Here is a 27,504-nt window from a genome sequence, read left to right on the forward strand (position 1 = left end):
CATCATCATTTTAAACAGCAGCCTTTTATAAATATGAAAGAAAAACAGAAATAGCACAGTGGAAATAGACAGGTTTTCAATGCTGTAGAAAATTATTCTACTACAAAATAACATTTTCTGCTTGCCTTGCACATGCCAAAGAAAATCTATTATATAGCACGTTATCCTACATATTTTTCCAATAATGTCACCAGGAACAGAACAGTTCAAAACTTTGCCACTACTGAGTTGCTTTGATTTTAGAAAGTATTAATCAATTAATTAGAAGTATTAATTTACAAGGAAATACAGGCCATCTAGGAGTAAATGAATGTTTACTGTGTATCCATGTTCTAGAGAGCTAGAAGAGGATAGAGGGACAAAAAAAAAAAGGGACAAAGACACTGTAAGAAGTTGAGAATCCCTGTATTTAAGGACAAAATTATTCAACATGTAGATGCAAGTCTTCTATGTTATCACTACAGAAGTCCTTCTGAAAGAGGGAAGAGCTGCATCATAAGCTTTTCAACCCACTTAAAAAAATTCCTCTGGTAAATGCTCGCATTTTTTGGACAGGTTTTATATACTTCTTAATATATTAACCAGGCTTTACAATATTTCTAAGTAGTTTCTTTTTAATATGTATGTTCAATAATAAGTGCTGTGTTTATTACTTATATTTTCTATTGTTTATGTATATATAATTTTTATTTACCTCTGTTCTACAGCATTGATTTGTTTTTACATAGTCACAGGTATCTTGCTCAACACTTCCAGATTTTTAACATTAAGCTTTGAAAAGCATACTTGGGAGGAAAAAAATCCCAAAAAAGCATATCTGAGAGAAAAATCAAAATCACTGGAAAATGAAATGCAGTCTTAACTGAATAAAGGATTAAAAAATATTATACTAAAACTTGTGGTGTACAATAGTCAGAAGCTGTAAAGCTAACTGGACGGAAGGAACTGTAATATAAACATAATTTATCTTACTTTGATTTTGCCTCTTGCAACAAGGAAGGGTCATCTGTAGCCAAATACACTCTTTTTTTATCCACGTGCATCCTGCGAGCAAGAAGCTCAAAGCGCTCCTCCACGTGCACCATGTACTCTTCAATGGGGTGAAACGCTGCCTCGGTCCCCACCTTGTCTGTCCTGCGGACGTGAACACTGGAAAAGGGGAAAATCTAGGAATTACATTTATTAACACTACACATACTTCAGCAAATGAAATTTTAGATTGAATGAATACACAAAATAAAGAGGGATTAAAACTCATCCATGTCCATCATGACACACTGACAACATGAAGTCAGTCTATTCTCAAAAGAAACATAATAATCTGACAAGGAAGGCAAAGGGTAACTGAAAGAAAGGAATGAAAGACATTGAATTATAGCATATAAAGTGGCATTCCTTTCGAGCACAAGGCTAAGTTATCTACTGAAGACAGATAATGCCTGATCAATACAGGTGAAAAGGAAAATAGGAATATTTGCCTCGTATAATGCATTGTCTGAATTAAGGTAGTTACAAACGCATTTTTTTGACCTCCTTGAAATGAAACAAGTCTGCAGACACAGCAGCAGTGAGGTGCCCACTGGCTCAAGGTCAAAAGCCAACTAACATTTGGACAACCTACTGTGTACTCCTAGATAAAGAAAGTTTAAGGATTGAAGGAAATTCTGGCAAAGGAAAAAGACTCCAGCACAGCAGCAGCATTTTTCAGACGACATGATGGAAAAACCTTTCTCCCACAAGCTGCTTTTTACTGCTTTTCTTCCTTCTCCCCATATCTCCCCACACAGGCCTTTCCAATTCATCATTATAGCTGGGAAACAACAACTGCAAAAACACCAGCAGGGAAGGGAATGGCATATAGGATGTTCATATGTAGCCAGTGATAAAATTAGTAGTGAATTGTGGCATGTAAATTATAGGCTTAGCCTTTTTTATCTCAATGTAAAAGCTACAGGCACTGGAAAGAAGACACAGACAGTAAAGTGACTGGAATACAAGCTGTAAGGCAATTACATTAATGAAATTCTGTATTACCAGATGTGGAAGGACATGTTAAAAAACCTTCTGTTGAGCTGCCTTTTACATATCTGTCCAACAGCAGGTAGACAAGTGTGCTGAAGAAGTACTTGTAATCAACTTGTATTACGCACAGTTAAAAAATAAGAGCTTCATCTAGAAATCACCTTCTCTCCCCAAAAAATACTTAGAGACTCTGATTATCATCATAAAGCAATTTTTTCCTGAACAGGAATCATTACATACACGTATTAAAGGACAGACAGTTAAAAAGAAAACTAAATACCCACCCGATCACTGGATGTTTGAAACCAAGTTTCCTTGTGGCTTCCTCTATTTCCTTTTCTAGCCAAGGCTGTGGACGAATCAAGTATTTCACAAACTGTGAGACCCACCACACTGCAGGATCCCCGTGTACACGAATTAGTCTATCAGCCAAGTCTTCAGGGACAGCCAAGGGCAAATAGGGTGGCCGTGGGTGTAAGCTGTCAACAATGGGAAGTTCCACCACCTGAACATCCTTATCATTAGTCTCACCTGTTTTAAAATACATACTAAGATGAGTCAAGTACTTCACTTTATTCATAAGCTTTACCACTGGCAAATAATATCCCAAACATATCAATTCACCTGTATCTACAATTTCAAAAAGACTACCTAATCCTTGCTCTACTTTTTCAAAAACAGCATTAACAAATCTAATAAAAATCATAATTTTAAATGAGATTTATATACGAGCTGGATCTAACAATGACCTCAAATAGAACAAAACTGAAGGTTCTTGAATTCCTAGCAGCTGGTAGTTAATAAAATATAAAATGTATTCCTGCTTATATAGTGATACATTCTTATATACATCTATACCATTACTGTGTGCAAAGGCTTATCTGGTTATCTAAAATGTCTAAAATTCAGTTACTTCTTTAAAAATTAAATTTTAAGGCATAGGAAATAGTTAAAAAAATAAATACAGCTCTGCTGCTATTTTGACTCCCTTTTATTCAGTAAATATTTTTGTTCAGTGACTCCTCCCAGTAAATTTCAGATATCATATAACCACTGAATTAGCTATTCTGTTGTTAGAAGAGGAGAAAGACAATTCCTGTCCTCAAGAATTTAAACTATGAAGTAGTAACTTAAATAGACCACAGAAAACACAGGCACTGTATAAGCATGTGATGTACCTACAGGTAAGAATTTGTTATGTTTTAAATATTAACTACAGTAGAACATACAGATGGTTTAGATGGGATTTCAATTCAAGGCTAAATAGCCACCAAATATATTTTAAGAGTTTTTAAAAATTACACAAACACAACTGTCTACATAACTGGTAATTCAAAACTACATTCATATACTGAAATAAATTATAATACATGGCAACATTAAAAAAAATTACATTTTTAAAGCACTGAACATTTTAGCTAATATTTCTAGTATGCTCATTTCCTCCAAAATAATGTTTCCATTGTCTGTAGTATTTACTGGCAAAGGTGGTTAGTTCTCTCTTTAGTGCTTACCAAACAGGAAAGAAAAAAAAACTGCTTTAAATATAAGCAAGTCAAACTCATATAACTTTTGATGACCAAATAAATCTTAATGCTGAAAAAAATCAATTCAAGGAAGGAATAATGAGTTTAAGAACAGTTAAAGATTCAAAATGTTACAACACTTTTGCAAGACTAGTCAAAATGCTGCAGTAACTCTCTGAGATATAGTTATTTAAATAAGGAATGTTTGTTATGTTCAGGTATATTTTCAATTCATTTTTACCACATTTGGAAATCTATCTTCTAAGATGTATCGGTATGTCAGTATTTTACCACTGTATACTATCACTCTAAGGGATTCTTTAGAAGAATTTCCTATACTACAGGTATGGATGATTCTTTTTAATTCAAGAAGCCAGTTCATTTTTTTACCATCTATTAAATCACAGTCACAGGAAAATATTCAATAAAAGTTCATAAATTCAGCAAAAATATTGAGCATTTAAATCTTCTTATAATATGATGGATAATACTTTATTAGTATGTCTTCAGAAAGCTGCAATAAAGAAAAGGAGCATGAAGCCAGGGAAGTGCTAAATGTGGTGCAGATGTGAAGTATCAGGCAAAAGTTTAGACAATAAATGTTTAGCTTGGGAATGGTATGAAAGAGTGCTTGAGGTTCCATTACCTTTTTCCCCTCAGCTGAGAATGGGAGAAGAAACAGGGTGGCAAATAAAACAATAGCAGTCTTAGCCAAGAGAAGAAAGAAAAGACTTCAGTCTTAAGTTAGAGAAGGAAATTTGCTGCAAACCTTTTGAGGGGAAAAAAGCAGGTAATGAAAATCTGCATATAAAAGGTAGATTTTTATTAAGTACAGCATCACTGACAAGCTTTAAAACTTTGTTCTGTGACTGAATAAATGTGTTGGTCTGTAAACAGTCATTTGTAAAGTTCTGCTATTGATAAAGCTGCTTGAGCAATCTGACCTACTATTTGACATTCCTACCCTGAAAAGCACTCAATACATTGTTCCATCCTATTTAAAGGATGAGGATGCTTCTAAAAATTTCCATAGGATGTCTTAAGGTTTTGAAGAAAATGAGATTGGCCAGAAAGAACTAGGAAAACTCTCAGCATATATAGCAAACTATATTAAATTATACCAAAATCACAGAATATCCAAAAAGATTGTGAAAAATAATCAGATTTCAGCTTTCAACTCTACATGATATGTTGTTTGAATAGTAATGAAGTTGCAAATGTATTTCATTAGGGAAAAACAATTTGATTGTTTAAAATTAACTACTAGGTCGAGTGTTGTCTTTAAAAAAATTATAATCAAATCATAAATTTGGTCATGGCTATTTCAGTTATGTTGTGGCATGTTAATTGCTAACATACAATCATCATCTGCTGATGTATATGTGTAGCTACGTGCACAATTCCAGAAAACCTTATGGCAACTCTCTAGGCTGTATTAGCTGTATCATCATATCTGAATGAAGGAAAAACTCCCTATCAGTCTTCATCCACTTTTAAATATATGAGATGGTAGATGCAGTGAAGGAAAACTGACAGCAACTGTTTGCTTTTGCACTGAACAAAACCAGTGTAGAGCAACTCTTTAGTAACCCTGAAGGAGTAAACAGCCCTGCAACAGCCATACAGGCAAGAGATAGCATTCTTACCCTACTGATCACTTTTTTTTTCAGTATTTGTGAAAAGATTCATAATAGGCAATGAGCTTGTTCTATTTTCAACAGGCATAGTTTAAAAAACTGTTATCCTTTTCTGGGCAGCAGGATATTGTTTTATTCTATTCAGAAATAAACTGCAATCAAAATCAATGATTCAGGAGCCAACCAAAACTCAGATTAACAGACAAGCAGATATATTAGAAAACAATAAGTCACATCACTGATTCATATGAATTTTCAACTGAAGATATGGAAACCAAGTTAAAAATACAGAATTAATTTTTAATCCACACTTCAGTTGTTAGCTACATTTTCTCTAATTTGTAAAATGTTTGAATTTTTTCTACTTCACAGATGTATTTTGTTAAGTAACAGACAAGCCATAAAAGGTAATAATCCATACCAGTGTTTGCATATTTTTCTCATGTTGGAAATTTAAATCACAGCATCATCATGTCAATCAGGTCCAATTCCCAGCTCCGTGGTGGTACAATTTTGATATTTAATACAGAATCATAGAATTATTTAGGTAGTAAGATACCTCTAGAGTAGTTATACATAACTTACATGTCAGCAATACTTCAAGTCACTTTTTCTGATGTGATTTATTTTACTTTTACAGTTGTCAAAATTTTTCACTATAATTCTATTTACAGCTTAACTTTTATATGACTCCAGGTGATATTTTTCAGTTTGGAATATTCTAAATAATTGTCTTCCAGAGTTCTGCAACTTAATCCTGTTTTGGATTTTACTTCACTGAGTAACCAAAGATTGAGTGTTTTTGCAAGAGTCATAAGATACTGCAATATTGAAAACACACAATCTTACCATAACAACATACTCAGGAGGAAGGTCCTGGACTGAAAATTATTTTAATTCAGAGGACCCATGCCAGTTGTACCATCTAGTTCTTATTTATTACCAGGTTTTGGATATGTTCATCACTAATACATCAGTAACACAGTTTCAATTTTCACAAGGCACACTGAATACTTTTTAAGCACTGCAATGAGCTCTGTGTTTTATAAAAAGCATAACTTTGCTTCATTGCAATATCCCAATGTGCCTTAATCACTTTATACCCCTCAGGACTTATATAATTTTTGTGATTTGGCATAACCTTACCATCTGTCTACTTCTCAAACTTACTCTAATTTAAAGCCTATTTAAAAAAATTTGCTGTTTGTATCTTTCCTATCAACTTCTTTTGGAAGCCTGAAAAATGTTGACTTGACTCGAAAAGGTCTTTGGAATTTTGTCATTTTAGGTAAGCTTACTTCCTGCCATCTGAACATTGGCTCCTACACTTGGATGGGCATTTTCATTGGGTTTTTATTAATTTCTTACCTGAAAGGAGGATCACATTTAACCACGCAATCACTACTATTACTTAATGTTAACTGAAAACTCATCTATCTCCTGATATTTCAAAATTCGTCAGCTAATTTTAATTTTTTCAAGAAGTCCTTAGAGTATGCCAAAGAAAGCCATACTAAGGACATTCCTGTCATGTAACTGAGAATTTCAATTTAATTTCAGTTTGTCTTGCTAGCAACACAACTGAATAAACTGATGTAAAAATGGAATAGCTTCCCTGCTTTTCTGTTTCTATAATATACTTAATTAAGCTGATATTAATTTGCATAGACTTATCACAGATCTACTTAACTAAGCTCTACAGCACAAAGACTGACTGCCAATTTGGAACTTTACCCAAGTGAACGACTCTAAATCCAACTGCAGGAGATGTCAGAGTGCTGGGAAAGCTGTTTGACTAGCACAGGGCATGGTGAGAGGACTGTGCTGAACTCTCTCAAGGCTCCTCAATGTCTTGCTGGTTCCTGTTAGGTATTGCAAAGGACAGCAGGTTCAGGGCTTATCCTGATACCTCAGTGCTTTCCTTTTCAGACATAGTAAAAAATGAAAACTATGCAAAGTTATGTCATGTTATGCTCTTCCTGAATACCAAGTTACCTCACAATAGCTTTATGCCATAGTTGAGCAATAAAATGGAATTGCCATGAGGTAAAAATCATATTTTTCTTTTAAACTAGTCAATGTAAAATACAACTCATATATCGAAATGGTTTTTTTCTCTAAGCTTTTGCTTTGTACAATTTTAATACAGAATTTTTGAACTTGGTTTTCTGAACTATTTCTCACTAGTGTTCCACTTACTAAGTTTTTAATCATCCTTTATGTAATCAAGCCATGTAAGGCAGACAGGTGTTGAATAAATTTGGTGCAATTCTGATTTAAAGAAACTGAATATAGTCCTTTTTTTCCCAGTTTTCACATGCCATATGGATAGTATTGTCCCATTTGTCATCCCAAGGGGCTGAATCTTGATACCTTCAGGAGTGAATAAACCAAAATGTTTTCAAACATGCAAACATGCCTTCTATTACTTTTCTCAATCCAGCACTTCCAAGGCTTTTTTCCTGCATTCTTTCCTCTCCTCTCCTGTACAACTCTTGCAACTACCCTCACTTGCTCTCATGTCTCTTACCTCTGTGGGTACCGTGTGCATGTTGAAAAGTGGCATCTGCGATCAGTCACTGCCTCTCACTTCCTCACAGGCCTGAATGTTGACTTCACTTGCTCTTTACACACACATACCTATTTTGAGGACTTTTAACAAGACCTATTTATTTTAGTCAAATTTGGCCAAAATTCATCCAACATTCAGGACTTAAATGAAGTTAGGTTTAAGAAGAGCAGATAGAAAGATAAAGCATGAGGACAGGATTATTGCTCTCACAAGAAACTTGTCTAAAATAAATCTGTAAAGATATTATTTTATCATCTCCCTCCTGAGAAGTAGAACTTTAATGATAGTCTTTTCTGCTCCTGCAGAAACTGTAACTCCCAGAGCTACTGAACTACCAACATGTCTTTTTAACACAAGTGACAGTATTGCAATAACGTTTATTTTCCCATGTTATTCCAGTTCTTTGATAATCCTATCCATAATCAAAACCACAGCACAAAGATAAATAGTGCTCTTACTGTCCTAACAAGTGATGAGATTCCAGTGAATGCTTTCCCTTTTGACCTGACGGAGGCCTCAACTGAGCACAACAATTTCTGCATTTGCAACAGCTCTCTTTTAAAAAACAAAAGCAGTGGTGCCTTTAGAGCCTCTTTTTCCCTTTTTAGCAGTTCGGGTGAGCAGAAGCAACTGTGGCTTTATGTGGCAACTGTCACATCACTTTGAGAGAACATTAAAAAGTAAAGACTTTTCCCATCCTCAATTGTTTAGATACCCAGCATGTCAGCTGGAAAGAGATCTGGAAACAGATGAAGAGATTGCACAAACAGACTTCACAGAGCAGTCAGAAGACCATCAAACTAGGTAGAAATCAAGAAGCTTACTAGCAATTTATTTTTTCTTTTATCTTTATATATTCAAACTGCTTTTGAACAATGCCCCATTTCATCTAAAGAGCTGATATGAAAGGGGTACCTGCTAAAGAGGAGCTCCAATTCCCTGGCTGCCAGAAAATATAATGAAATGTATTTGTAAAGGCAAATACACTTCTATAAATGCAAAAGGGTTTTTCCATGTTACCCAAGTCTAGTCATTCAAGTAAACAGAATTCATGTTTTAAAAGTAAGATCATATGTAAGGATAGTTGAAATAACTCAGGAACACATAAAAAAGATCATTACAACTATATTGATGAAAAACCAGTTTCGGATTTGATTTCAAACAATTGCACTGAAGCTTATTATCTATTTCAGTCTAATGTTAATTATTATATATTTGAAAATAGTTCCAAAGACTTGCTTTGAATATTAGGTAATCTTTTCTGTAATAGAAAATAGCTTAATTTTACAATAATCCTTCAACAGCTTCAGGGACTTATCTCTTGCCTGCATATGCTGGCTCAAGCCTGTAACAGGCATGTATAAGCATGTAAAAAACAAGCCAACATGCAGATAGTATTTCATATTTCATGACCTAGAAGCTTCCAACAGGTCATGACAATGGAGCTTAATATTTGCAGCTGCCTGTCCAGGCATCTAATGGAGAAGCACTCCCAGTTTAGACAAGACATTTACTGTCTCTTTGAGATAGTGGTTTATAACTCCTAATCTTGTATTGTTCTAATTTGAACGCTTGGAGGACTCCTCTTTCAATGAATTAGTAAAAGTACCTCCATATGCAAGCCCAGATGGAACACGGCTCTTAAGGTATTTGTAGACAAAAGGACACTTTAGTTAACCATAAATAAAACAGGAGAGAATAAACCTTCCATGTTGTTTGAGATTCATAGCAGTGAAGCACACGCCACCTTAACAATGCATCTGAAAGAAACAAGGATGCATTCTACTTCGTATGGTGTACCAACATGAAAGGAGAAAATCAAGGGTGTAAGCCTGCAATAATGGAAAAGGAAATTTTTCTGATCTTCAGTCACAGGGGAAAACGTAAGGGAAGCATTAAGAAAAAAATCAAGAAAAATCACACAGAAATAGAGATGCTTGCTTCATAACTATTACAGTAACAAACTATTGTTAATTTTCACATTACAGGAAACTTAAAAGCACTAGTTTAGTTAAAGCTACTTGCAAAAAAAACAAAAACAACCTGTTTTGTTCAGGTTTGTATTCAGGATTTATGTAATACCAGCTACAGGAAAACATCTTCCAAAGATTTCTCTACAATTAGCACAATCACATTCATGGACATGCAGTGCTAAAAATATGGTACTAAAGTAAGTACTATTGTTTCATTTGAAATGCTAAATGAAATCAAATGTTACAATTAATGTGGGTCTTCAAAAATGGGTAGATCAGTGCAATAAAAGGCAGCTTTTTAAATTTCTTATCTGTTCACAACACTAGAAATAAATCAGTTGGCTGAAGGCCTTAAGATTGAGAAACAAACATAAAAATGCAAGAAAGTACTTCTGCCTTAAAAGTCTTAGTTTAACTTTCAGTTGTTTCACATGGTGGAAAAACTTTATTCAGAGCCATTTGCCTATAAGCAGCTTTTCAATATGACATTCTAAATCTAGATAAGAGATATATCTTGAGAATTAGCTGACATTTTAAGGTTCTCTTTTAATTAATTACTCAAATGTAAAAAGACAAAAACCTTTTAGGACTTGGTGAAGTTACACTGAAACAAATGAAATGCCCAGCCTTGTGCTACTGTAAAGAACGAAGAGTAGCTGCATGAAGAGGAAAAATGGCCACCAAAATAATTGATATATTCCCAAGCACGAGAGCCATAACCATAACTGGCAGTGCTCTGGGATGTCTCCCACCTGGAAATGGCAGTAGTCATTTTCAAGACGTAGCAGGAGTTTGGATGACTTGAATTCAACTCCACAACTGCCAGCTCAGGTTACCCTTGTTTAAAGATTACTTTAAAATAGGTATTATTACTTAACTAGAATGTTGTAATGACCAGTGTAATACATTAAAAAGTTGTTCAAAACTTGAATTCAGGTCCTAATTCCCCAAAAACCTAACAATGCTTCAGTTTGGATTGAAATTTTTGCAGCCAAACAAAGAACTCAGATTCCCATTTCAAACTTTGCAGTTTGTTTAAAACCTAACATACTTCGTTTACCTCATGCCACCTCTTCATATATAAAAAAAAAAAAAACCTGATATTTTTAATTTCAGTACAAAACATGCTATTCTTCCCTACTGTGCATGCTGCAGTACAACTTTTCAAGTAAAATTTTTTTGAAAAAAGCTTTTCAAAATAAAAATCAAATAAACTCTAATATTAAGCCAATTTGTAGCTCTTTTGCTTATTAAAAAATCCTTAAAAGGGTGACAATTAAGCAGAAACTTTTTTTCCAGTTTGCAATGGACATTTTGTTTACCAATCTGTAATTTTTCGTCCATGATTTAATGCTCGTGAGGAAAGTTTGCAATTAACCACTAACCTCCAGGTACTAGTTTGGCTACTACATTGTGGGGGGGCAACATCAACCTGTTAGGAAAAAGGGAAAGTCATGCTTCAAAGTGTAGTATTTAATGAAAACAGCATAAGATCTGTGATCAAATACATGATCAATTATTCCTACCACTGAACAGAACAAAGCCAAGAATCTTTTACCCCACCTCCATGCACTCTTTGGATTTCTAAGTCTTCAGCTTCCCCTTATCAAGAAATGCAGGGAAAGAAGTCCCTGCTTTTTGGAAAGTAATTTTCTTCAGTCAGGGCACATTTATGTTACCTTCCTTCATTTCAATGCAGTTAAAGAATTCTCATGGAACATGTTTCCTAATCTGTTTATAGTCCTGCCCAAGCAAGGAACTATTATCAAACACTCAATTGCATTTTATGCAGACATCAAATCTTCATCTAAATTAGCAATGACATACAGACAACTCACTGTATACAAGCCCAATGTTTTTGCTTCTTGAACATTTTTTGACAGATAGCATGATTATATGTATCAACCTTTAAAGAAATATAGACATTCTTACTTCTGCTGTCAGAAAATTTACTGGACAACAGCTGTATTTAAATTAAAGTATTTCCCATTTATTTCCCATCCTGTTGAAAGATGCCACTGACATGCAAAACAACTTCCAAGAACACCATTCTTTTACCAAGAATGGATTAGATTCGATGTAGTTCCTCATATAATTAGATGAGAACCAGTGGTACGTTTAGGCCACATAAATGGCTTAATTAGGATCAACTTGGCTTGATTGATTATAGCATGAAAGAACACACAGATGTGTTTTATTACAACCTCCTTAAAATAGGTTAAAGCAAAGTAAAATAAAGTAATTTAGTTTAGTATGGCAGATTTGGGACTGCACAAGTGAACTTCATGACACAAGTTTTAAGACAACACTAAAAGTATCACTACAAAACAAACAAATTAAAAAAAAACCCATATCCACTCCAAAACACAAAAAGGCAAATATTCTTCTGGTTGAAAATCCCCAAAAGAAATAAAGCTAGTTACAAGAAAAGACTGCATCTCCTGTAATTCCAATGTTAGATCATGCATTTTTTTTGCTTTTCTGTTTCTGGACCCATTGCCATAATAAGGGTCAACAGCAGCAGCGAGTCATTGTGAAAAGCAGATCTCATCTCTAATCAAAATAATCCAGCCATATCCTTGTCTAAAAGTAGAAATATTTCACATATAGAAATACTTATAAAATGTGGCAGGACCAGCTTTTAAAACTTGCTTTATTTTAGAACTGAATTATGGTTTTTAATCTCCAACTGTAAAGCAGATTTTTATGTCCTTGAATCAGTGTAGGTCTTTCTCAGAATACTTTCATATTTATCAATATTCATTTTGAAGGCCAGATAACAGAAGTAGACAGTGTCCTGCAGCCCGCCTTTGCTCTGCACAGTGAAAAAAGCTTCTTGCTATTATTCCATAACCCTCCACTTAGACATGAACAAGGATCACACTTAGCTCTTTTAGGCTACTGCATTGCTCTGAAAACTCAGACCTACTTCAATAGAATTCCAAGGTCCTTTTAAAAGTTACCACTTCCTAAATATATTCTGAATTCACACAGAAAAATGCCTTTACACAGAGTATCTTACAAGGCACCTTGAAGACAAAAAATCTACACAGCATCAGTCGCTCGATTTCAAGATTAACACAATTGAAAAAAGGGAAAATTCAGAGAGGTTGCTCTTCCACTCTGTTCTCTCAAATCACCATTCTCCAGCTTGCTTCATAGAAATGGAGCTTGTTTGAATTAAAATGTAACTAAGGAAAGCCACTGTATAAACACAATGTTAAGAATTAGAACTAGAAATTAATCCATTCTTTCAGCAAATGTTTATAGATAAGAGTGAGATGCGGGGGCAAAACATAATTCATACAATTGTATGCAAGTTAAAGTGGGTTTTTTTAGGCCAATACTAAATATTCAGCTGATTTCCATAAAAAACTACTGTCAAGGAATATCTAGTTCACGGAGTGAAACTTCTTAATTTATTGCAATTAATTCTGTACAACTTTTTATGGTTTGATTTTGCAATTTTTATTTAGTCCTTTTGATTACTGTTGCCAGATAGACTTTAATAAATTAAACATTCATTTTGTGTACCCACTGTACCCTCATTCTTGAATTATACATATAAACATATTAGTTAATTTATATTTTAAGATTGTAGTTTAATTAATACGTAAAAGCTGGCACTACCAACAAATGAAGAGTTCTGCCATTTTCTCCCTTCTGGGTATCCCTTCCTCAAAAGCATTAATTCATCAAACCATAGTTAGAGGCAGCAAAATCAATATTCAAGGATAACTGCAAGAAACTTTGTTTCAGGTTTCCTTTTTCAAGTTATCTTTGCTCTTTCTGGATTTTAGGCCTATGGGAAGGAGCACATACTGTTATTTAAAGCAAGTAGATGGCTTCTTTACCTCTACATCCCTTCATTCTCCAGCTTGACATGCAAATATGACTTCTAACAGTACATTAATCTGTCCTTCCTATTAATCTGTTTTCTTTTTCATTTATGATTTTTTGGTCTAGTTATTTTGTAGACCTCTTTCTATTTATCATTGGGGAATGCCACCATAACATCATAAATCAGCAAGGAAAAAATGGTAAGAAGAGGCTTTGTTTTAGCATGCAGCAATGATAATAACATTATGACCTGGCTAATTAATTAATTTAAATAAAATTAATCAAAAATTTCATTATAAATGTCTTCAGAAATTGTCTACATTTTGGCTCTTACTACTAGTAAATCATTCATGTTTCTTATAAAAATTCCTGCTTAAATTATTTTTAAACAGTTTGACCATAGACATCAAAGGAGAAACAAACTACAGGCAAGGTGCAATTACAGGCAAAATATCATTTTAGAACTAAGAAGACAACAACCTCTCTAGATTTTTTTTCTCTAGAAAGACAGTATGAGTGAAACAAAGGACAAAGAAATTTATGCCACAGTGTAAAATAACTGCTGCATTTACAGAAATCTGCAATAGAATTCTCAATCATTTAATATGTTTAAGCCAGAAAAGCTGAACTTGATTCCAGAACTACCAAGTCAAACACAAAGAACAATTCCTCCAAGACATGACGTGGGCTGGGCTGACCCTTAATTCTTCAGCGATGAGAACACCTCTTACTAATCTTCTGCTATCAGGCAAATATCAGCTTGCTCATTAAAAGTCACTCTACTTCCCAAATCCCAAAATCAAGGTTAGCTTTTATACCCAGTCAGGAGAGGACTGGACAAAGAAAATTCCAGAACTATATGCATTCTCAGATTATATAAGCTTCTTAATTCTTGGAGAAGGTATTACATTCTAAATTGTTTCACTGAAGATAAAGCTCAGAAAATGCAAAATTTCATGTTGTGAATAAAACTAACAAATGTCAATCAGGAGCAATTAATAGATAAACAAATTTAAACTATTTTGTTATGAAGCACATTTTACTATATTATTATCTATTCAGGTCTGCAAATTACATTAAAGCATCTCTCTTAGAGGATATATTTTTCTGACTTGGCCTATTTCCATAATTTACATTGAACACTTGCTAAAATTATTCATTAGTATGAATATTTTTGAAACATAATTTAAAAAAAATTTAAAAATCCCTACACTACATAGGAGAAATGTTTTGTTTATGAAAAATGAAAATTGATAAACGTCAATGCATTTTAATACATTTATTTTGAAATTATAGAAAATCCCACACTGATTTCAGAATTTGTAGAGAAAAAAAATTAAACACACGGTTTTGCAAACCAACTGCTCCTAAGTAGAGTTAAGAATTTCAGACTTATTTGTCCCTGAAAAAACAAGGAATAAATAAACAGATATACAAGTAAATAAAAATCTATATATATTTAGGGAGACATAAAAAGCACACAGAAATCTTCAGCAAGATATGCTGTCTCTAAAATTTAGCAGTAATAATGACTCCCACTGAAGCCAGGCTGAAGCTAGTAAAGAGATCCCTTATCAGAATCATCCATCCTCACTGACCAAGCCACTACACAAGATCAGAATTTAACACAGTTTATAGCATGTGTGGCTGGCCAACACACCAACTACAGAAAGTTTGTCTTTCATAGCCCTCTAGCTCTAGAACGCCAAAACTCAAATTAGTGGCATTCATTATTTAAAAAATAATTGATTGCATCAGGGTATTTCATGTGCTCAGCCTTCAAATTATTCATTCTGATCTAGAAACTAATTGAAAAGTAAAAAAAAAAAAAAAAAGTACCCTCACTGTAGGAACCTAAAATAAAGCATTATTTGTATTTTCACCAGCAAAAGCCTATATTGCAGGAAACCATCATCTATTTAAATAGATTTTCATTAAATATATGACCTCTTGAAGCCATGTGTGCATGAGTGAACTGTTTTCCAGCTTACTGGACTCTGAAGTTGTTCACAAAACTGCCTGCATCTAAATTCTGGAGTCACGTATAGGAGACCACACTGAGAACCATGTCCAGACTATAGACTCACTTACTAACTTATCCAAACACAAATAAAACTTCATCTGGAGTTCTCAATATCTGTTCTCCATTTATAGTTGTTTTTATAAAACATCCAATCATTCCTAAGAAACATTTTTTGCAAAAAAAAAACTCATTCACAAAAACTAACTAGCATTCTCAAAGCTAATTTAGTAGCATCTTGAAGCTCTGAAGAACAGATGCTATTTCAATGTGCAGATGCTGCTTCAATGAGTAAACACACAAGTTTACATGCAACCTGTAAACCGGATTTCGTAAATCTGATTAAGTTAATTTCAGACCTGTAAAATTTTAAGAGTTAATTTAAGATCCCATATGCACTGGGTATGCAGTGTCCTAGTGAAAAGACTGAAAATGTTGATATGTTTTGACTACCAATCACATGGAGAAAGACATCACTTAAAACAAACATTGTTTACTTGGACACAAACAAAGCTACCTGATCCTTCAACCATCAGTGTCCATCTACTAACTCTAGGCAAATTGTTCAGCATGATATAAGAAAGGAACGATTTGCTGATATACAAATAAAAACTCATATTTAACACTGCCATTGTTTTTATAGCATGAATTTTGGATCTGCTCAGCTCGCATTAGGAGTAATTATTTCAATTACTTGTTTATTTTGTTGGGGTGTGACTATTGGACACCATTTCTTTTATATTTCAATTGCTTAATATTGGAAACATCCCTTATTTCTTAAAAAGTTTATTAACAACAGCCTCTATTTAATACCCTCCTCCCATGAAAATTAGAATATCTAGCAGAGAACAGAGTAGCACCCTGCTGAAAAGTTGTAATTTAAGTCTCAAACACTAAACTTTTGTATTATAAAGACTCTACCAATGCAGAGCTATCTTATGAAGGAATTTGTTTTTAAATACAGTGGGCAAATAAGACGCAAAAGGTGCTTACATACCCAGCCGCAGCCACAGTTATCACGCTGCACACAACACGAAGGAGACAACGGGTTCATTCTATGGGAGGGAAGGTGCACAGAAGCAGGAGGAGCGCCGAGGGTGGCCCAGCCTTACCTGACCAGTGGCCCGTGGTGGCACCCGCCCTGTCGGTGCAGGTCTCGCTGACGGGCCGGAACACGGTCTCCCAGCCGCCCGTGGCGTAGCGCCAGTTCTGCGACTCCAGGATCAGCGTGCGCTGCGTGCCGTACGCGATCATGAAGCAATACACCACGTGGTGAAGCTGGCAGCCATAGCCACAGCCTTTGTTGATGTTACACACGAGTTTCTTAGCCTTGCTGCAATCCTTCGGGTTCTGTAAGGATGGGTGAAAAAGTGGAGCTGAAGAGAAGCTACACCAAAGGCTTGCGTTTTTCTGAAAAACTGGCAAATGTCATAAATCACAGAAGCCGCCCTGCTATAACACATCTCTGACTAAAATGGATGAGTAAGCTTCAGCTCCATGAAAATTTTATGTGAATTCTTCACTGCGAGCATGAACAGTTATTGAACATACTTCACTATCCTAATATAAAATAGAATACATTCAAGATTTTAAATTACTTTCTCATTTGTAAATCTGTCAGAAAAAGACAACATTTGGACTCCGAGTTCACATTTCATCAACTTGATTCTCAGTGTTAGAATGCTTTTTCCTTTGGCAGTTTTTCAAGTTTGTTAGTTCTCTTTCAATAAGCATCCATGTCACCCAATGAAAGAAAATTTCCACCTGTCTACAACGTACAGAACAAAACGAATGGTACAGAATAAAACAAATACTTATTAAGGGAGTGCTTCCCAGGCTAGCTGACCACATAGCAAATACAGAATGCAAAACACATTCCCAAGCAGAATGATAAAGGACAGAATTGTAATCTGCATACACTTTCCATAAGATAACATATTTCACTTCCACAAACCAAAAAACCATAAGACAGCAGGCAAATAGCTACATTGTTTGAATGCTATGTTTAAAAGTTCAAATTAATAAGTATTTTTAGGCATGTGGAATTTTCAGGTATGCGGACAACACAACATCATAATCAACAGAAGTTTTTCTTTACGTAAAAGATAGTACTTTTTTCGTATGCATTCATACTTGCATGGCTCTAGACACAGCTCTAAATTCCAGAAAGGTTTTCCACAAAATCTCCAGGATTAGCATTTCATAAAAGGTACAAGGATACTGATATTTAGGCACCAATATAAATTCTGTTTCTTTCACATCTAAACTTAAAATAAAATTTTCTGTACATTTGCAACAGTCAAATCAAATCTTCAAACAACAGTGATCCCTGTCCGGAGAACTGAGATCACTCCTTCAAGTGATCTAAAAGATAATCTGAATATTCTGAGTCCTAAAACAATTTAAAATAGAACTTTGTGCATTCAGTTATGTAAAGGAGGGGATGGCAATTCAGACAGGGAGGGGTGGAGGTACCAAAACAAATCCAAAAGTCTAAAACATGTGCTATACCATCAGCAGTTTATATTTTTCTTTTTAAATATACCTGATTCAAAGCCTAATTAGGTATGAAAACAATAAATGAAATAAAATTTTTGTTCAAGATTTTTATTCCTCAGACCAGTACTTTTGTCATCACAAATTTAATGGATAACTTGAGACTAAATCCAACAGGTATCTTTTGAAATTATAACAAATGTATTTCCCAGAGTCTTCCAGAAGAGAAAGAGGGCCTTTTTAGTATTCTGTAGAAGTCCACATAGAAAGAACTCCATGAAAAAATACCTTCTCATATCATGATTATCAGCAGTATTATATTTTTATTATTACTACTGTCATTAATATTATCATATTTTGCTTGGTTTCAGTTATTAAACTGTTCTTAACACACAATGGGCTTTTTCTGCGGGTGGTTTGGGGTTTTTTTGGTTGGTTTTTTTTTTTTTTTTTTTTGGGGGGGGGGTTTCTTCTTTTCCTGTCCTACCAGGAAGGACGAGGGAGTGTCTGGTGGGTATTTGTAATCAGCTTGGGTAAAGCTACAACATTATTCTTTTTGAAAGGAATATTGTCTGTGAATTTTTAGAAAATGACCTTAGATAAGCTTTCTACACTTGTCATTACCTCTAAATGCTTGTGTCCTCTAACATGAAAGCATTTAATCAATGGCATATTTGAAATATTGTCAAGGTATGCCCTTCTCACTTTCTTTCATGTAAAGGCAAACTTCATATAATAGCTTATGAACAATATTATGGAAATCAAGTAGTAATCACACAATGAAATGTAATTTGATAGTGTGACTGGTTATCAATGTTAATATAATGCACTTACTTGGGATTTATCATTGTTTGTAGACTTAAGTAAAAACTATATATATTAGTATTAGTTTGACTTAAGGAAGCTATTTAACTAATTTCTTTATGACTGTGGTGTTTTTTCGAATTGCTATATTCAAGTAGCAAAAAGACAAAGCACTATCTGAGCTTCAATTGTCTATTGAGAATTTTAAAAGAAAAGGAGAGTAGAGATACCTGGATATATTGCAGTTTCAACTGGTTTCCAGGAAAAGGTGAAAATATTACCCATTGATAAGGAAGAAAAGTCACATTTCAAGCATCAGAATAGTTTGGGTGTTCATAACCACAACTGCCAACCAAAGCAACCAGTATTGAGCTGATAAAGAGCAACAATTTCAAAACCAATGAAGACTGACAAAAGATTTTTCCGCCTGTCACAAAGTCACAGAAAAGGATTATAAATCCCTGATTTGAGTGGGTAGTACATTCTGTTCTCAACCATAATGACACTGCTGATCACACTCCTATCTGCAATTTAATGATCTATATAATCAAGAGAGAGTGAAAGGGACCTCCACGAATGTCAAGTCCTGTAATGTAACAGCCATAAAACTGCAGTAAAAAGATATTTTAAGAAAAAATACAAACAAAAATTAAACAAACCCACATAAAATCCCAAACAAAAAACCTACACCTGACCAATTACACAAAACATACTTCAATACATAGAAGATTAGATCATCAAGCCATTCCAGAGTTTACACCTTTTATCTTCCCCAGAATAACTTCTATGACCAATGCAACTGAAAAAATTAACAAATTTTCAGAATAGCAAAATGGTTAGAATTACCTATTTCTATGAAAGAGAATACCATCTAAAATAAAAGTAGATTTTTCAACTGGTAAGATGGATTGAATGGTCTTCCATCACAAAGAACATGGGCATATACTGTTGTTCTCACAAAACTCAGGGTTTCCACTGCACTCCTCTTCCAGGGCTCTTGGTTGGCCTATTCACAGAAAGCAGGCTCAGGTGGGAATAATGTCCCAAGTGCTGCCTCAATGCCTCACCATCCTCCAGGGCTTTCAAGTGTGTAGTCAGCTATCAAAACACATGACAAACTGGCAAAAGTAAACCCTGCTCCTTAACATACATTTTACTGTATCAGAAAATACTGCGCTAGTGAAGTTACAGTTCAGAGAACTGAACACAGTTCAGAGAAATGTACTTAATCAAATGAATCACAACAGATTAGAGTGGAGTAGACAAGCAATCTGCTGCCATTTACTGAGTAACCTTATAAACACAGTATGATACTCATTAACAAAGCTGTTCTTTTTTATATTTTCAACAGATATTTTATTCTTTGATGCTACACAGTCTACTGGAGAAGAGAGTCCCACTCAAAATCTTGGAAAATCCCATTTTTTAGAGAAATATGTCAAAAATTGGTGTTTCTCATCCTAGTGATCACAAATGTAATTAATACTATCTTCTATTCCCCTTATTTTGTGATGTCATTTGTAATCCTTCCTTTTCATACCCTCAAGAATTTGGAGGCAGACCACGCGAAGAAACAAAAAATCCAAACAAACCACCAGAAGTTTCTTTCAGCTGCGGGAAGAAAACATTCTTCTCTCCCTAGTCAGAAATAGTAGGTAATGGATTTGAGAGTCAGAGATCTCAAACCTTCCTCTAATATAAATTCCTCTAGTTTGCACCTACCCTTCTGTGACACGCAAGTTTCAGCTTGAGTGAAACATCCCAGCATGCACATGGACTTTAACACAGTGTGTTCCTCAATCCTAGAGAAAACCTCACACAGATATCAGCAGTAACCACACTTCCTAAGGTGGTTATTATACTAAAAACATATAATATACTTATGATTTGATTAATTACAGTTCTATGGGGTGCCTCCCCTTGCATGCCTGCAAAGGGCCCAGAGCATTTTTTATTGCTTTTGTCATTTTAGCATGAGGACTTTTATTAAAAATACTAATCAGTAATTTTAATGTGAAGGAAAGGATTTAAAACACTTTAAGACAGAAAAATCTAAGTGACACATTAAACCACAAAAATACTGCAAAGTCCAGAAAGCTCAGAAAAAAGTCTTGTGACCAACTTTCTGCTCTTTGCATACATATAAAGCCCCAACTAAATAGTATAGCAGAATATAACTTGAATATGGCAAACTATGACTGATAGAATTGATGTGTTGTTGAGTACTTAGTAACCTTTCTCACCTGATTGCATTTTTAACCTTCAAAGCTGAACAAAAGTTTTGGATTCTTTTTAAATCAGAGGCAAAAATATTCTGCTATTGTGAGACTGCATGCTGAATCACAAACTTCCTAAAATAAACAGAACAAAAATAGGCACAAAAGAGAAGGGACAGAAAACTGCTGCCTTCATAATTATTTATTCACTTGATTACAGCACTACGGGTGCTCTTATCTGACTTCTCTTGCACATTTTCTACACCTGTTTGATAAAAAAGATCTCTGAAAATAAGGCCTTTTCCTTAAATATAAAGTCCTAGCTTTTAAAATGTTGCTCCAACTATAGGAAACTAGTTTCATGTAGCCTCGTTAAATCAAATTTATGGTAATGTCATCCAAATGAAGTAGCAGTCATCACTACTCACAATCATTCAGCTAAATGACTTCCCAGGGAGATGTCCCAAAATAATGCAGCTGTCAATGTTCAACATGTACCAGAAAAAAGCTATGCAGTACTTTCATACTTAAAAAACAATTACAAATATGGTCCATATAATTTTTTTTTTTCATTGACTTGAGGGACAAGGGTTGTTAAATTTTTTCATTTTATTTTATTTTTAATACAGCTTTATTATTAATAGAGATATATAAATCTGTGCAATTTCAAACCATTTGACTGCTTTACCTTGGTGCATATTTGTTAAAGCAAATAATTTTGTGCTCTTTTTGATGACTTGCACAGTTATATTACTAAACAGGACAACAAATGGAAAGTGAAAGACAAGGAAAAGGTAGAGAAAGGCTACATTTATCAGCATGAAAAGTAGTTATGGTATACTACTGCCAAACAGTGGTATCAAAATGAAAAAATAAGGAACAGTTCTCAGAAAGGAGTTGAAGAAGTACAATTAAAGTGATGACTCCTGCACAATTTAAAGAGATGGTTTTTTCCTCAGAAGGGTGTCTTTTTTATTTCACAAGCAACATATACATAGCTTGGTCACAGAAGAGAAGGTTCTAACAGCTGAACTGTGAAATAATGAAAATCTGAGAAACAAATTCAGCTATTTACACAAGAGAAAAGATTGGGCATTAGGAGTGACCATACAAAACAGCTCCACACATGCCATAAAAAATAAACCAAGTACGAATAAAACAGACTAAATTATCTTTTTGATCACTACATAAATAGCTGCATGCATTCAGTCATGAAAAAAAGCCCCAACACCTTCAGATCATGTTTTATTTAGATTTTATTCACACACACACAAGCACACATATTAAAAAGTCCTTATCAACTCAAAAATATGAGGACCTAAAGAAGTCTCAAACATCTGTTGAAACAATCTTGGACTAGACAATACACTATAGAAGCACTTCAATTTTGCTTCCCTATGTTTTTAAAAATGTGCTGCTAGTTCAGAAGTTTGATACAAGGACTTTTAAATTTTGTCTTAAAACTATGCAAACAAATTAATGCGTTTTGATACTCTAAAGAATAAAATAAATTAAAAAAAAATCAACCAGACAATTTTTTTTAGAATAAAGTGAAGAATTGAAATAGGTAAGTACAGCCCAGTAAAAAACGTGGATCCAAAAAAACACCCACAAAGAAACAAATAAACCAAAATAACCACCAACAAAAATACAAACCCCAATGATTTCCTTTGATTATTACCTTCCCTATACACATAAAATAATGTTTGAAACAACTGTAATAATTTATTTTCCACATAATTCGTTCACATACCAACATTCACTTTTAAACTGTGATGTAATTATTCTATTGCAAGGTTTAGCTAAGCGCTACATATGTAAGAAGAAAAAAATGTTTCCCTTGATTCAAAAGCTCTATCCTCTTACCTGTAAATAAGTTATTCTTCTCTGTACCAAATCTGTTAGATCTTTGGCCTCTTTTTCTCGCCAATCTCCAGCTCCATCTGTTTGACTGAGGTAGTACAAGTCGGTCATTATTGACCTATAAACAACAGCAGAAAACAATCTTAACATTAATAATTTGGAGCATTAAATTAAATCAAAGAAAATTAAAGAGGTATTTCAATTGCAGCTTCAAAATCAGTTTCTTCATCCCATCTCCTGCACAATTCAAACAGCAGCCAAGACAGACTGACTGCATCCTTCATACAACAAATGTTCCACACCCATCAGCAATTAAAAATTAGAAATTCTAAACAGACCCATGGCCATGCAAGTCCATACTACAAAACATGAATTTTGAAGAACTATGAAATATTAAATTGAGATTATCTAATACATTAGAGATTCTCTTCTTAGGGCTATAACATTTCATTGGCCAAATAAGAGGATAAAGAACTCATCACCACAAAAATAAAAATTATATACGGCATTTGTTAAAATTTGCAGCTAAGTTAAAATTACTGATTTTGTCCAAACAGTACCACCCTGGAAAAAAATATTTTTTTTAATCTCTGTGGCTTTTGGGAAGAAATAGAAAACTAGAGACAAACTATTCAAAGTGTTTCTAGAAATGTTAATGGTTATTCTAAAAGTAAAAGACGGCCCAACTCAGAAGCATTAATTTCAGAGTTGGTTTCATAGATTGAGAATATTTAATATTGCTAAACATTTCTCCATAACAATGCTAAAGTTGTAAGTTTGAACCACTTTTCTTAATACTTTCATCTGAACTTCAGATGCTGCTTTTATTGCCTGAAATTCTTGATAAACCAAAAGTTTGAGCACTAGAAAGAGAAGCAAAAGAGAACAAAGGCAGAGAAATTTGGGAGGTGACCAAAAAACAGTGTGAAGGTAAGAAAAATACATTTCCTAACAACATGTGAAGTGGTCTTGTCAAGCTGTTGGCAGCACTTGTTAGCACTGGAAGCACAAATCCAATTAGCCAAGGCTACCCCGTGTCCATAATTGAGAGGCTGCATTTCCCTACTAGGAAACTACTTCAATGACACATTATTGAAGCAGAAAACATCGAGATAAAGCTAGAGGTGCCCTAATTTGATTTATCAGCAGAGTTACCAGATAAACTTTCTTGCTAATTTAATAACTGGATTTATGGATCTGTATTTTTATTCTCAAACACTCATTCTGGTCTTTATCCTCATGCTTCTACACAGGGTAACACAGACACTGACTATAGCATCTACTATTATTGTATTAAACATTTTGCCCAAATTATTCAGCAGCAGTAACCCTCACCTTCTGTCAATCAACTGCAGGAACCTTATCTACATTGTAATCTGAAACTATAAAGTCAATTTTCTTTTACAAGGTAATTGAGCTTGAAACACCCCATTGTGGCTTTGCATAAAAATAAATTTTAAGCATCACCAGGTAACTAGTTTTAAATCAGTAACTATTAAAGACACAAAATACAGACACATGCACACACAATTCAAAGAGAATTAGAACAGAACTAACGATGGATTAGCTCTAATACAAATAAAGGGTTTGCTCTTTAGACACTTTCCCTATTTATAGAAAACACATAGGCTAGTAGGCATACTAGAAAAGGAAACCAATGCAATTTCTCAGGAGTTTAAATATGTTTTTCCTCCCAATCAGAATATAACCAAGTTGGGTGTTTAAAGAAAAAGTACAAAGTCAAGGTTTCAAGGTTCAAAATAAAACATTATTTTTATTTTAAATCCTCTTTCATTAAAAGCAGCCATGCAACCACATAGCCACATTTTAAACTTTTGTCAAATGCTCTTTCATTAGCCTTAAACAAGTCATTTCAGTACCTGCAATGCAAGTAATCAGTGTACTCTCCTTATATTTTATAGAAATATATTTCCATTAAATATTGGAAAAATAACCGAAAATACAAAGTTTACCAATTAAAAACAACAATAAAATTTTTGTCAGCTCTTAACTAATTTTTCCTATTTCTATAGAACAAAAGTGTTGCCCAAATTTTGTTTTTTATATTACTGGCTATGGTGACCACGACAAAGGAAAGGCAGTAGCTAAGTTTTAATAATTAGCCTTATGGATGAATTATAATTACTTTGATAATTTTTGAGGTAAGAGAAATGGGTGAGTGTCCTTACACAGCCTCAGTGACTCACCAAATTAAATAAAGGCAGCTTTGCTCAGTAGAAACCATAAAAAGTATCAAATGATTTGCAGGAAATGTTACAAATTCATGAAAGAGTTTTCAGACAGTATCCATAATCTTCTTTAAAAAAAATTATAAAACCCTGAAGTAAACTGGGAAGTGAAAAATTCACAGGTGTTATCACACAGAAATTATTAGAAAGTAGTGCTATTTTAAGACACAGTCACAGAGTCCTTTCTTCTTTGATTGTTACTGCTCAGAAATGTGCATTTTCTAGCTACATCTGCTAAGGTTTTTTGAGTGTGACAGATCACTGTGATAACTTATTAATACAGACTTAGAAGAGACGCAAATACCAAAGAACAGGGTCATGCTCCGTGCCGAGAGTTAAAAGCACAGGGAGAGGTGATCCATGAGCCCAAGATAGCTCAGTGCAGACAAAGGATGAGCCTGCACAGGTTTATTAGAGGCTACTGCAGGTGCTGAAATGGCAGGAAACCTCACCCAGTGGCACTGCAGATATCTGCTGCATCAAACTTGCTCTGGGCTACTAACCAACATCATCAGCTTGTTGCTGTTCTTGCTTCATATCATAAAATAAATCTTGGAGCTGCACTTAAAAGTATTTTTTTCCTGGAAAGCAGAATGGAGGAAAAAATCTGTCTGCGTTTCATCTGTATTTGATTGCCAAAATAAAGGGGGAAGTGTGGGCGTTTTTAACAATCAGTCTAGACATTTATTCCAGTCATATGAAAAAATTTAAATCTCCTAAAATTTTACATCAACAAATAAAAGCTCAAAGGAAAATATGTAATTCAAAGGAAATAATGTGAAAATTTCTCTGAATACTGAGCATCAAATGTTGGTCAGTTACCACAAAATCCCTGATGACAGCTACTCCCTGGGAGAAGGAATGAAACTAACTCAGTAACAGCCACCTTGCAAACAACATTTGTCAACACAGGAAACAACCATGACAACTAGAGAATTAATTTTCTCTGTTTTAATAACTCAATACCAAATAGTCTTTCCAATGTTTAGATGAATTTACTCTCAACAGCCCTCTTTCCTATAGCAACTATGAGAATACAATTATGTAATTCTCAAGGAAAATCTTGTGTTGGGCAACACTGTTTCTCAAACAGAATCAGTACTGAAATACTTGACCAATACTTAGGTGAGACCAGCACTGCCCTGGAGAAAATCCACACAGCTCCTAGGGCATAGCCAACAGTGATTAAAGCATCCAACAAGAAGCACTATCATATGAGTAGTAAACAATTTGCTTAACATCACCAAAATTAACAAAGAACTCTAATACTTGTCCAGAACCAGAGAAACTAAAGTTTATCATCTCTTAAAAACCAATTCTTAATCTATGACCCAGAAGGCTTTCCTCACCAACAAAACAAAATAAGCATGAGCCTCTCTCCTTACATAGGTACCTCTACATTTGATACCCGCCTCTTTGTTTTCCCACATAAGGACAGCATGAAAAAATCCTTTAAGTACTTATAATAAACACTAATCTTTCTAATCCAAACAGTAGATTATAATATATATTAAAATTTCTGAGATATTTTTATGTATATTTATGTGCATGTATTTGTATAAAAGTAATACCAGCTGCACTTGCAGTGTTCCATTTATCTAAAATATAACTTTTTAAAGACAACACTGTAAACAAAAGAGCATTTGACAACAGGTTTAATTCCTTTAAAAAAATTCAAGAAGTGCACATGTACTTAAAAGACCAAACCAACAAACAAAACAGACAATAAGCAAAAAACAAAACAACAAAAAAACCAAACCAAAAGAAAACCCAAAACAGAAAAAAAAAACCAAAACAAAAAAAAAAAAAAACCAAAGCAAAAACCCGTGCTTCTCAAAGTGAATGACAAACATCTGATTTGCTTTCCAAACTTATGCTCTGTTCCTTTAGAGAAGCAAGCAGATGGACAGTGTGGAGGGAAGATGAGACTGTTCCTTCCCTGGGGAGGTACTGTGCATTGTAAGGGCAAAGAAGACCCCAGAGGCAGCAGTGCATCACATGCTCAAGGATGGGCACACAGACTGGGAATCTTCCTGCAATTCACACAACAAGACTGAAAGATTAAAGGGAAAGAAGGAGACAGCTCGACCACAAAGATGCAGGAAAAAACTTCCTCAGGACTAGAGGAACCAAACTGTGCATTCTGCACAATTCTGCAACACAAGATAATTCTACTGCTTGAAGGCAACACTGCAAATGCACCAGGAACACAGGCTGAATATCGTAGAAACATTTTTTATCTGTTTTTTTCTAATGCAATTCCTTTGAATTTCTACACTGCAAACA

At 34.3% G+C, this 27,504-nt stretch overlaps 1 protein-coding gene across 1 annotated transcript in view; it reads right to left on the minus strand.

The window, feature by feature from the left end:
- FUT8 (fucosyltransferase 8) overlaps positions 1 to 27,504 on the minus strand; it is an 81,103-nt gene that overhangs the window by 7,740 nt on the left and 45,859 nt on the right. The window contains exons 8-11 of the mRNA XM_058806484.1: positions 22,973 to 23,087; positions 16,703 to 16,940; positions 2,307 to 2,553; positions 973 to 1,149 (exon numbers count right to left, since the gene is read on the minus strand). Coding sequence (XP_058662467.1) covers positions 973 to 1,149; positions 2,307 to 2,553; positions 16,703 to 16,940; positions 22,973 to 23,087 — 777 coding nt within the window. The remainder of the gene's footprint in view (positions 1 to 972; positions 1,150 to 2,306; positions 2,554 to 16,702; positions 16,941 to 22,972; positions 23,088 to 27,504) is intronic.

Source organism: Ammospiza caudacuta, chromosome 6 (genome assembly GCF_027887145.1).
Source record: "Ammospiza caudacuta isolate bAmmCau1 chromosome 6, bAmmCau1.pri, whole genome shotgun sequence".
NCBI lineage: Eukaryota > Metazoa > Chordata > Aves > Passeriformes > Passerellidae > Ammospiza > Ammospiza caudacuta.